A 13,361-nucleotide genomic window follows, 5' to 3' on the forward strand; every position below is an offset into this window, starting at 1 on the left:
AACATATGTAACTTCTGGATCAAGCACACAAAGCTTTAAAGAGGCAGGCATGGGCAAACTTCACTGACCACCAATGAATTAATACTGACTAGTTATGAACTAATACTGACAGTGCAGAGCAGTGGCAGGAAGGAGTGTAGGGTTTAAACTTCCAAAACTGACTCAAAACTAGAAAGATAGAGTCTTTTTACAGCTAAAAGACAGCTAAAAGACAAGATAGCAATGTCCAAATTTTGGACAAAGAAGACCCCTGGTTTGAACGCAGTATAAAAGTGGCTATTAATGTTAAGGTAGAGAAACCATCCCTAAACACAGGCAGGGGCCTTCGACACCATGTGTGTCTGCTACTATCAGGTATCACGGTAGTCTGATGATTAGTAGCCTCTCCTGCGCTTCCCACTGGACCTGAACACCGGATGTGGAAACAGTAACAGGCCCAGCTGAAGAATAGCAGTAGTGCCGTTGATGAGGAAGCCGGTAATAAACAGTCTTAGTACAGCAGTAATGCAAACAGGCACTATGAAGCAGGGGTAGTCGAGAAACAAGCCGAGGTCAAACCGAGAATCAGAGTCCGAAAACAAGCCAGGGGATGATCAGAAGAATAACCAGAAGCCGAGCCAAAATCAGAAGTCAGAAGAACAGTCAGGAGGATTCAGGAACGCTTAGTGTCAATTTGCAGGCAAAAGATCACTTCGCAAAGTGTGTTAGGCCTGGGCGTCCTTAAATCCACAGGGAGCATGCGCGCAGCGTCAATACGCAACGTGCGTCAATACGCGGCGTGCGTCAATACGCGGCGTGCGTCAATACGCGGCGTGCGTCAATACGCGGCGTGCGTAATCTCGCGCCCCCGTGCGCGCGCGCCTAGTCGCGCACCCGCGCATGACGCGCGTTAAGTCGCGCGCCTGCGCGTAGCACACGCCCAGACGCGCGCCCATGTGCGGCATCGTTCCGGCCGCGCGACCGCGCCGGCGCATATCTTCGCTGGCGCTGCCGCGTGCCCGTGCGGACACACGCGCCACGGAGCACACGGAGCTGACATTGCCCTCCCCCAACACGCGACCTCCGGACGCGTGAAGGTGCTGGTCTATCTGGATGGTTACAATGAAACAGCCTCGTGAGACGTGAGGCATGAATATTGGCCATAGGCTCCCAAGAATTTTCTTCGGGAGGATATCCTTTCCATTTGACAAGATATTGCAGGCGACCCCTGTTGATTCTTGAATCCAAAATGGCTTCTACTTCGAATTCATTGACACCCTCAACGGACACCGGAGCAGGAGGATCAGAAATTCTACCTGGAAAAGAGTTCTTGATTACACCAGTGTTCCAATTTATTGTAGGATTGTGCAACCTTAACCACGGGAACCCAAGGATTAATGGAAACAAAGGTGAAGCAACAACGTCAAAAGACAGAGTCTCAACATGATTAGTGTCAACAGTCACAGAAAGTGGCTCCGTCTCCATTGTCAGTGGTCCAGAGGATATCTGTGAACCATCTGCAGTTCTTACAAGGAGGGACTGTTGCTTAGGACGTGTGGGAATTCTGTAAGACTTGACAAACGAAGCATCAATAAAGCAGCCGCAGGCTCCAGAGTCAATGGCGACTTGATTCTCTAGATGACCTAGGGACCACTGTAAGGATATAGGAATGGTTAATAAAAGAACTTCCTTCGATGTAGCAGAAAAAGATTGTCTATGAGGCTTACCTGCAGGTCGGGTAGGACAGTCTTTTAGAAAATGACCCGAAAGACCACAATAAAGGCACAGATTGTGTTGCCGTCTTCGAGACCTCTCCTCAGCTGAGATGGCAGACCTGATAAGACCACTCTGCATTGGCTCAGAGGGATCCATGGAAGTAGTGGGAGAACGAGGTCGCGGAGTCAAGGTAGCCTTCGGAAGGACCCAGGAAGGAGAAGCCAGAAGAGATCTTTCTGCACGCCTCTCTCTCAACCGTCGATCAATTTGAATCGTCAGATCGATAAGCTGTTCCAAAGTCTCAGGAATCCCCACACGAGCCAACTCATCTTTTAAGGACCCACACAACCCCAACCGGAACTGATGTCTTAAGGCCTTATCGTTCCATTCTGTATCGGTGGCGTAGGAACGAAACTCTGTGACATAATCCTCCACTGGTCGTTTGCCTTGCTGAAGTGTACTGATCATGGCCTCAGCCGTCGCAGACCTCTTGGGATCATCATAGAGCTGAGCCAGTGCACCAAAGAAAGCATTGGAGTCACTTAATAGGGGACTTCGGGTTTCCAATAGTCGGTGTGCCCAAGTCTTTGGTTCTCCGGACAGCAAGGAGATTGTCACTCCCACCTTGGTTTGTTCAGATGCATACATCTGCGGCTTTAGTAGGCACAACAGACAACAATCATTTAGGAAAGCACGGAATTTCTTTCTGTCCCCAGAAAAACACTCGGGCAGTGGCATCTTAGGTTCGATGACTGGAGAGGTGGTATGTACAGCATCAGGGGGAACTGGAGGAGCTACAGGCGCGTCAGGAACCGGGTTGACAACTGCATTTAGGCCTTGAAACTGAATCTGTAATTGCTGATAACCTCCTTGTAAGTCTTGAACCGCTTGAGTGAGTGTGGTTAACTGCTGGGAAATAATGTCCAAGGAGGCAGAGGCCGCTGGTTCATCATGCTCCATGGCGAAGTGATACTATCAGGTATCACGGTAGTCTGATGATTAGTAGCCTCTCCTGCGCTTCCCACTGGACCTGAACACCGGATGTGGAAACAGTAACAGGCCCAGCTGAAGAATAGCAGTAGTGCCGTTGATGAGGAAGCCGGTAATAAACAGTCTTAGTACAGCAGTAATGCAAACAGGCACTATGAAGCAGGGGTAGTCGAGAAACAAGCCGAGGTCAAACCGAGAATCAGAGTCCGAAAACAAGCCAGGGGATGATCAGAAGAATAACCAGAAGCCGAGCCAAAATCAGAAGTCAGAAGAACAGTCAGGAGGATTCAGGAACGCTTAGGGGCTGATTTACTAACCCACGAATCCGACCCGAATTGGAAAAGTTCCGACTTGAAAACGAATATTTTGCGACTTTTTCGTATGTTTTGCGATTTTTTCGGATTCTGTACGAATTTTTCGGATCCAATACGATTTTTGCGTAAAAACGCGAGTTTTTCGTATCCATTACGAAAGTTGCATAAAAAGTTGCGCATTTTGCGTAGCATTAAAACTTACGCGAAAAATGCGCAACTTTTCGCGTAAGTTTTAACGCTACGCAAAATGCGCAACTTTTTACGCAACTTTCGTAATGGATAGGAAAACTCGCGTTTTTACGCAAAAATCGTATTGGATCCGAAAAATTCGTAAAGAATCCGAAAAAATCGCAAAACATACGAAAAAATCGCAAAGTACCGATCATTACGAAAAAAACGCAATCGGACTCCATTCGACCCGTTCGTGGGTAAGTAAATCAGCCCCTTAGTGTCAATTTGCAGGCAAAAGATCACTTCGCAAAGTGTGTTAGGCCTGGGCGTCCTTAAATCCGCAGGGAGCATGCGCGCAGCGTCAATACGCAACGTGCGTCAATACGCGGCGTGCGTAATCTCGCGCCCCCGTGCGCATGCGCCTAGTCGCGCGCCTGCGCGTAGCACACGCCCAGACGCGCGCCCATGTGCGGCATCGTTCCGGCCGGGCGACCGCGCCGGCGCATATCTACGCTGGCGCTGCCGCGCGCCCGTGCGGACACATGCGCCACGGAGCACACGGAGCTGACAGCTACATACAATGCAGTTCTAACATCTGTACCTTGGACGTTTGAGAACTCACAAATCCTTTCATGCAACTCTTGCAAGTAACATTATATTTTTCAGAAAAAATCATATTCTTTCTAATTTTTAGAACTTTTCTAATTTTGAGAACTTTGGGGATTTAGTCATTTTGACACATTATCACCTTGTACTACAGGCCACAGATTTTATTTTATTAGGTAAATGTTTATTTGCTCTCTAATATAAGTTACACTTTATTAAGGTGAATGTGGTTTTTAGCATTTATTGATTGAAAGACTTTACTTGCCAACTTTTTTTCTTCTTCTTTTTGCATATTTTCCTTTGATAAGTCACGACTATTCAAGGTTTCAAAAAATATTCTCATGTATATACAGTGGTGTGAAAAACTATTTGCCCCCTTCCTGATTTCTTATTCTTTTGCATGTTTGTCACACTTAAATGTTTCTGCTCATCAAACACATTTAACTATTAGTCAAAGATAACACAAGTAAACACAAAATGCAGTTTTTAAATGAGGGTTTTTATTATTTAGGGAGAAAAAAAATCCAAACCTACATGGCCCTGTGTGAAAAAGTAATTGCCCCCTGAACCTAATAACTGGTTGGGCCACCCTTAGCAGCAATAACTTCAATCAAGCGTTTGCGATAACTTGCAACGAGTCTTTTACAGCGCTCTGGAGGAATTTTGGCCCACTCATCTTTGCAGAATTGTTGTAATTCAGCTTTATTTGAGGGTTTTCTAGCATGAACCGCCTTTTTAAGGTCATGCCACAACATCTCAATAGGATTCAGGTCAGGACTTTGACTAGGCCACTCCAAAGTCTTCATTTTGTTTTTCTTCAGCCATTCAGAGGTGGATTTGCTGGTGTGTTTTGGGTCATTGTCCTGCTGCAGCACCCAAGATCGCTTCAGCTTGAGTTGACGAACAGATGGCCGGACATTCTCCTTCAGGATTTTTTGGTAGACAGTAGAATTCATGGTTCCATCTATCACAGCAAGCCTTCCAGGTCCTGAAGCAGCAAAACAACCCCAGACCATCACACTACCGCCACCATATTTTACTGTTGGTATGATGTTCTTTTTCTGAAATGCTGTGTTACTTTTACGCCAGATGTAACGGGACACGCACCTTCCAAAAAGTTCAACTTTTGTCTCGTCGGTCCACAAGATATTTTCCCAAAAGTCTTGGCAATCATTGAGATGTTTTTTAGCAAAATTGAGACGAGCCATAATGTTCTTTTTGCTTAAAAGTGGTTTGCGCCTTGGAAATCTGCCATGCAGGCCGTTTTTGCCCAGTCTCTTTCTTATGGTGGAGTCGTGAACACTGACCTTAATTGAGGCAAGTGAGGCCTGCAGTTCTTTAGATGTTGTCCTGGGGTCTTTTGTTGCCTCTCGGATGAGTTGTCTCTGCGCTCTTGGGGTAATTTTGGTCGGCCGGCCACTCCTGGGAAGGTTCGCCACTGTTCCATGTTTTTGCCATTTGTGGATAATGGCTCTCACTGTGGTTCACTGGAGTCCCAAAGCTTTAGAAATGGCTTTATAACCTTTACCAGACTGATAGATCTCAATTACTTTTGTTCTCATTTGTTCCTGAATTTCTTTGGATCTTGGCATGATGTCTAGCTTTTGAGGTGATTTTGGTCTACTTCTCTGTGTCAGGTAGCTCCTATTTAAGTGATTTCTTGATTGAAACAGGTGTGGCAGTAATCAGGCCTGGGGGTGACTACAGAAATTGATATTGAAATTGAAAATTGAAATTGATAAACCACAGTTAAGTTATTTTTTAACAAGGGGGGCAATCACTTTTTCACACAGGGCCATGTAGATTTGGAGTTTTTTTTCTCCCTTAATAACGTAAACCTTCATTTAAAAACTGCATTTTGTGTTCAATTATGTTATCTTTGACTAATAGTTAAATGTGTTTGATGATCAGAAACATTTTGTGTGACAAACATGCAAAAGAATAAGAAATCAGGAAGGGGGCAAATAGTTTTTCACACCACTGTACGTGTTTCCATTTTTTACAAATCAAGTAAATACATAAGCTCAGATTTTTATAAATATGCCCCTCTGTGGAAATGTTTTGGTGGCCTCCTTAATCAAAACAAGATAAATCACTTTGCAATTCTAGACAGTGTCCATTAAAGCTGATATAAACACTGTTGTAAAACTGACTTGAGGTATGAAAACATAATTTTGTCACTATATAGAGCCCTCGTTAAACATCATCAGTATGCAGTGTAGTTTTGGGTGCCAGATCTTAGGCAGGATATTATTTAGCTGACAAAAAGTAAAAAAGACGTAACAAAATAGTTAAAATGAATTTAATAATGACACTATTAGGATAGACAGTTGATTGGTGAATACTAAAATAGACCAGTGCCTATAGCAACAGTTGATTGGGGGGCCTAAACTTCAAATCCTAATATTATTACCATCCTTTTGTTTATTTGGTGCAGGCATATTATGGATAGACTTATTTTTCCACGTTCATCTCCACAGCCCTGTTCTGTGACTTCTACAACAAAGAAGGACAGTGTGAATGGAGCTACATGCCGTGTGGCGCACCATGTATGAAGACTTGCAGGAACCCCTCAGGAACTTGTGTGCATCACCTTAAAGGTTTGGAGGGTAAGAAAAACCCCTTTATGTCCAAATTCCAGCATCAATTTGCATCTGGAATGAAATTCAATCTTGCTGTAAAACTTCAATAAGTCAGAATATTTTTTCAATTACTGTATTATTGCCAACTATTGGCAGCAATAAAAATAGCAAAAAATAAAACAATTGTAATTAATTTTTCTAAAACCTACATGATGCAAGACCACTTTCAAAGTTCATAGAAAATGGCAAATATGCATTCACATATAATATCAGTGTATTTATCCAAACATTTTTTAACATTTGGTTATATATTTGGGTAAATTATAAATATATCTGCCCGTTATTCCAGCATAAAGTCATTTTATACTGGCTTTAATCCCGTGGATTTAACATTAAATTGGTAAATCCAGTAAAATGATATGTATCTGTGTGGTTATCCAACAGATTTCAGTATTATTGGACTGGTGAGAGCAGCCTCAATACTATCCAGTGGATATCGATATCATATTGGACTGGTGAGAGCAGTTAAAATGATTTTTTGTCTGTGTAAAAGAATACATCTCCAAATTATTGGAGGTCAGCCTAAATTAAGTTGTATTTAAGATATTGGAATAAATTTTTTTATATTAAGGCCATATGGCACATCCGGGTAATACCAATATTCATTAAAGAAACTCATATAAAGTATTTTATTTTTTACCAAACTATTTAACCAAAAGAAATGTTTGAATAACTATACACTATGATACTCTTATATATGTTTAGTTTGTGCTTATGTATGTATGTATTATGCCTGCTTTATGAACATTGCAATACAATATGGGCATGGTATGAATAGCTGAAAAGTAGCTATCATTAATTTAACATTTTAGGGTGCAAGATAGGTAAGTGAAAAACATTTGTTAATAGTGAAAGTCCTAAAACAGAAGACATTAGAATCTCCTCCTAAATCTAGTATAATACCCTGGAACACCAGAGAACAAACACAGGGTCGGACTCGGGGGTGAAAGGCCCACCGTTGCCAGTGCCCATAGCCCCCCCCCCCCGGAGGGGCCCCCCACCTGACGTCCTTCCCCGAGAGCGTAATTCAACGCGTCAGGACAGGAGCGGTCGGGCAGGGGGAGCGCGGCAAGGGTTGGGTCTGGGCCCTCGGGGCCCACTAGAGGTGGGGCCCACCGGGATTTTTCCCGGTGTCCCAGCGGCCCAGTCCAACCCTGAATAAACCTCACTCAAGAAACTGTGGCAGAGGCATAATGTTTTTAGACTAATGCCCAGGAGAAAACAGTGGTAGCTTTGCCAGATAACCTTGTCAATGTGACTTGAGAGCTGGGTCCTTTTATTATAACTATTCTTACTTTATGCATAGGAGAAAATTTGATTGTAAATCATGGTAAAAAAAAAAATAGCAATACATGTTGGTTGTAAGAGGTCCATTTTTTATTTTTATTTTTTTAAAAAAAAGTAATTGAGGAAAAACTATGATTAAAAAAACATGGTCACAAAAAAGTTACAATAGTTTTTTTCACCATGATTAAGCATATCGAAATGAGAACATAAACAGTAATAAATCTTCATTCAAATGTTGACTGTAAGGCGGATATGTGTAAACAATGTGTAGACAATGGAATTCTTTGATGTGCTGCAACTTGTCTTTTAAATTACAGCTCTACAGTTTAGAATTTTAACCTTTTTTACCTGTTTGCTATGGTCTAATTGGCTTGAATAAAAGCTGCAAGATAAATACAAATGTAGATGTGATTATAGATCTGGTTGAATCCTTTCACTAAAAGTAAAGTAGTCCCTGTGTAACTGGTAGAATGTTTTTCTAAAACACAACAATAAATAACTCTTAACTCTCTTTAAATGCAAACATATTAGGGAGGTTGGTTAATGCTATAAATATCCATTCGTTCAATTTAATAGAATATTCTTTATTTGTATTTAATTAAATATTTTTTTTTTAATTCTCTAACCCATTTGTTTTTAGGCTGCTATCCCAAGTGTCCAGAGAATAAACCCTTTTTTAATGAAGATGAAATGCTATGTGTTGCTAATTGCGGTTGCTTAGACACTGATGACAATTATTACAAGCTTGGAGAGAAAGTTGAATCCTGCAACATATGTGAAAGCTGGTATAGTTTTCAGTCAGTCATTTTAATCTAATGTACAAATTTTACAAATGATCACTCGCGTACTGACAAGTAAGCAACATAACAAAAAATAAACGCAGAACTAGCTAGTGCACCCCGGGGGAACAGAGTAGTACTAGCTATAGAACACCAAATAACACAACAAGAGCTGCATCTTTTTCTGTCTATTACAAAAGACAAAGACTATTAAGCAGGCAGTATATTCTAATACGAGACATATCATATAAAAATTAAGAAGGTACCAGCGAATTATACTCCTCTAAATATAGAAGGATTGTGCTTTAAAAAGTTGTGTTTCGGACTGATTTGTTGAGAAATTCCCCCAAATCTCCACTAGTCCCGCCCATCTGTTCCTCTTCCTGCTGGCTGAATTCTCTGTATGTGCAGGGGAGCCAGCGGCACTCAGCACACTGCACTGTAGGTTAGGAACCAATCAGCAGCTAGCCTGACCTGATAGGGAACTGAAGCCTGTCTTTGCCTGTGTAAGTGCAGGGCTGTGATTGGCTATCCCTCTCCTACTGTGCTTCTGGGAGAGACCATTAGGCCATGCCCATCTTTATTTAAAACACAGACAGAGACCTAGGATGTATAGGGAGCTCCAATAAAGGGGCTATTTTTACAGATAGGATTAATGTTTAGCCCAAAGTGAAACCAGCACCATATAATATTCATAATCACCTACAAAATTAGGGGTTTTTTTTCCATTTATCCAATATTCTCCTTTAAAGTAACTCCAATTTTTGGGCTGCTTATTTAATCACCTATTTTAAGTAATTTGGAGCAGCAAATTCTTTATCAGAAGAAATAGCTAAATGGCGACTGGATCACTTGATACGACTTTAAATCCCTTATAACAAATACAAACTGTAATTGGCAGAATTAGTAATCTCAGGGAGAGGTCAAAAAGTCTGGGGTGATCATAAACTGGCATTCTATGATGATCAGCAAACCCTAAAACATGCCTGTCAATGTAAAGCTATTAATTACAAATAGTGTACCTCTTGTCCTACCTAGCGCCATCTACCCACGTTTCATTTATTTAGGTGAGTGTCCCAAAAAATAATTTTTAAAACACCATTACCTATAACTAACTGCAAGCATACTGAATTGCAGCCAATCACAAAGGTGCTTGTTTTAGCATTTAGTGGTCCTCAAATCTGACATTAGCGCTATGGCTGATGCAAATTTTTGTCCACTAGAAATAAAAGCACTGTCAAGCCAGTTATATACACAATCCCACCGGGTTATCATAAACATCCAGTATTTTCCCTGGCCCTGCTTTCTATACAAAATAAATAGGTGTTTGCTAATTATTTTACCTAAACAAGCAGTGTCGGACTGGCCCCCCAGGATACCAAGAAAACTCACGGTGGGCCCAGGGGTCAGTGGGCCCTTTTGCTCCTGACCATTTGGTCGACTTCAAGGTCACTCAGGAGGAAATTCAAAAGAGACTTGAACATGTAAAGGTAAACAAAGGTCCAGGACCGGATGGGATTCATCCCAGGGTATTAAATGAGCTGAGCGCTGTGATTGCCAAGCCTCTTCACATAATTTTTCAGGATTCGTTGAGGTTTGGCATGATGCCGAGAGACTGGCGGATTGCTAATGTGGTGCCGTTATTTAAAAAGGGATCTCGTTCTCAGCCTGAAAACTATAGGCCTGTTAGTCTGACATCAGTAGTAGGAAAGCTTCTGGAAGGGGTAATAAGGGATAGGGTACTTGAATACATTGCAGTTCACAATACTATCAGTTTGTGCCAGCATGGTTTTATGCGTAACAGATCTTGCCAGACTAATTTAGTTGCCTTTTATGAGGAGGTGAGCAGGAACCTTGATGCTGGAATGGCAGTTGATGTCATCTACTTAGATTTTGCTAAAGCGTTTGATACAGTACCTCACAGAAGGTTAATGATCAAATTGAGGAATATTGGCCTAGAACATAATATTTGTAATTGGATAGAAAACTGGCTGAAGGATAGAGTACAAAGAGTGGTGGTAAATGGAACATTTTCTAATTGGGCCAGTGTGGTTTGTGGAGTACCGCAGGGGTCAGTCCTTGGTCCTTTGCTTTTTAACTTGTTTATTAATGACCTGGAGGTGGGCATAGAGAGTACTGTTTCTATTTTTGCTGATGACACTAAATTGTGCAAAACTATAAGTTCCATGCAGGATGCTACTGAATGGTAGTGTGTTGGGGGCATCCTTAATGGAGAAGGATCTAGGGGTTTTTGTAGATCACAAGTTGTCTAATTCCAGGCAGTGTCATTCTGTGGCTACTAAAGCAAATAAAGTGCTGTCTTGTATAAAAAAGGGCATTGACTCAAGGGATGAGGACATATTTTTGCCGCTTTATAGGTCCCTGGTAAGGCCTCACCTTAAGTATGCGGTGCAGTTTTGGGCTCCAGTCCTTAAGAAGGATATTAATGAGCTGGAGAGATTGCAGAGACATGCAACTAAACTGGTAAAGGGGATGGAAGATTTAAGCTATGAGGTTAGACTGTCGAGGTTGGGGTTGTTTTCTCTGGAAAAGAGGCGCTTGCGAGGGGACATGATTACTCTGTACAAGTACATTAGAGGGGATTATAGGCAGTTGGGGGATGTTCTTTTTTCCCATAAAAACAATCAGCGCACCAGAGGTCACCCCTATAGATTAGAGGAACAGAGCTTCCATTTGAAGCAGCGTAGGTGGTTTTTCACGGTGAGGGCAGTGAGGCTGTGGAATGCCCTTCCTAGTGATGTGGTAATGGCAGACTCTGTTAATGCCTTTAAGAGGGGCCTGGATGAGTTTCTGAACAAGCAGAATATCCAAGGCTATTGTGATACTAATTAGAGATGTAGCGAACTGTTCGCCCGAGAACTAATTCGCACGAAAATCGGGTGTTCGCAAGTTCGCAAGTTCGCAAACTTTTAGCGAAGTTCGCAATTTTGGGTTCGCCTTAGCGAACCCCAGAGCCAGCAGATACATGGCAGCCAATCAGGCAGCTCTCCCTCCTGGACAACCCCCGGACCACTCCCTTCTATATATAAACCGAAGCCCAGCAGCCATTTTACATTCTGCCTGTGTGTGCTTGATGAGCTAGCATAGGGAGAGAGCTGTGCAGGGGTTTGAGGGACAGTTTAGGTAGCTTTGCTGACTAGTAATCTACTTTCTACTGCTCTGTATGTAGCTGCTGTGGGCAGGCAGCTGTCCTGCTGATCATCTGCTGTAACCCAATAGTCCTTGTAAGGACTGCTTTTATTTTCTGATTACTGTTACTCTAGTCTTCTTTTCATTGTGTACTGCAGCTCCATCTGTGTGTGTTGGAGACAGGTGTGCTGCTCATAGTAGTGCACTAAGCACCAACCACACATTCACATCATTTTTTTTTATTTGTGTTTTTTTACTTTGCTACTGTAATTTATAGAGACGAGTGCTATTAGTCTAGCTGTATTGGGGACTGGTGTGCTGCTCCTAGTAGTTCACCCCCAGCACCAACAAGAGATCACTTTTTTTTTATTATTAATTTTTATTTTTTTTTAATTTAAGTTACTGTTCTTTAACGTGTCCAGTGCTGTTTGCTGTTATTCATAGTAGTGCACCAAACACGTTACACATAGTAGTGACATTGCATTGCAATAAAATCACCTGAGCGATGTTTTTAAACCAGCAATAATATATTCCGTATCCACTACTGCGGCGTTTTGTCTTTGCATGTGAACCGGCTGTAACCTTTACACAACTTGATTGGCATGTAGACGCCGGACGTTTTAAAGCAGTTTATTACACAAGTTTAGGAATGTAGTGTGATTTCTGCCCTTTACAGCACAAAACGCAACGCTGTGTCAACAACGTATTTTTCAGAGAAATTTTTGCCCTTGATCCCCCTCCTGCATGCCACTGTCCAGGTCGTGGCACCCTTTAAACAACTTTAAAATCAGTTTTCTGGCCAGAAATGGCTTTTCTAGGTTTTAAAGTTCGCCTTCCCATTGAAGTCTATGGGGTTCGCAAAGTTCGCAAAAGTTCGCACTTTTTGGCGGAAGTTTGCGAACGGGTTCGCGAACTTTTTTTGTGAGGTTCGCTACATCTCTAATACTAATATCTACAGTTAGTATTACTGGTTGTATATATATAGTTTATGTATGTGAGTGTATAGATTGGTTAGTATAGGTTGTGTGCTGGGTTTACTCGGATGGGTTGAACTTGATGGACAATGGTCTTTTTTCAACCCTATGTAACTATGTAACTATGTAACTATGTAACTATGTAACTATTTGCTATTTCTGAATGGGAAGAAAGAGGAGAAATAAATGAAAGGATAGATACTAGCATGTAAATAAAAGAGACTAGGAAAATGAAGCGGTTGAGCGAGGAAAGGAGGAAATATAGTTTGGAGAGTGGGCCCATGGTCTAAGGCAGAGATCCCCAACCTTTTATACCCATGAGCCACATTCAAATGGAAAAAGTATTGGGGAGCAACACAATTATGAAAAAGGTTCCTGGGGGTGCCAATAAGAGCAATAATAGGCTATTCAATAGCCCTTATGTGAACTGGCAGCCTACAGAAGATTCTGTTTGGCATTATACTGGGTTTTTATGCAACCAAAACTTGCCTCCAAGCCAGGAATTCAAAAATGTGCATCTGCTTTAAAGGCCATTGGGAGCAACATCCAAGGGGTTGGGGAGCAACATGTTGCTCACGAGCCACTGGTTGGGGATCACTGGTCTAAGGTTTTCTGGTGGGCCCCTGGGGTCCCAGTCCGACACTGTACACAAGTAAAACTAATGGTTAATGGGTTGCTCTGTGTTACAAGACTGCAGCAAACTTTGCCCTTATTTGTGTTTTATGTGATTCACATTTTACTTTATCTTTTAGT

General features: G+C 42.0%; 1 protein-coding gene across 1 annotated transcript in view; it reads left to right on the forward strand.

Moving 5' to 3' along the window:
• LOC116410492 (mucin-5B-like) overlaps positions 1–8,521 on the forward strand; it is a 50,771-nt gene extending 42,250 nt beyond the window's left edge. The window contains exons 18-19 of the mRNA XM_031901313.1: positions 6,257–6,385; positions 8,346–8,521. Of these exons, the coding sequence (XP_031757173.1) occupies positions 6,257–6,385; positions 8,346–8,521 (305 nt within the window). The remainder of the gene's footprint in view (positions 1–6,256; positions 6,386–8,345) is intronic.
• The last annotated feature ends 4,840 nt before the right edge of the window (positions 8,522–13,361 follow it).

The sequence above is a fragment of the Xenopus tropicalis genome, chromosome 4 (genome assembly GCF_000004195.4).
Source record: "Xenopus tropicalis strain Nigerian chromosome 4, UCB_Xtro_10.0, whole genome shotgun sequence".
Lineage (NCBI taxonomy): Eukaryota > Metazoa > Chordata > Amphibia > Anura > Pipidae > Xenopus > Xenopus tropicalis.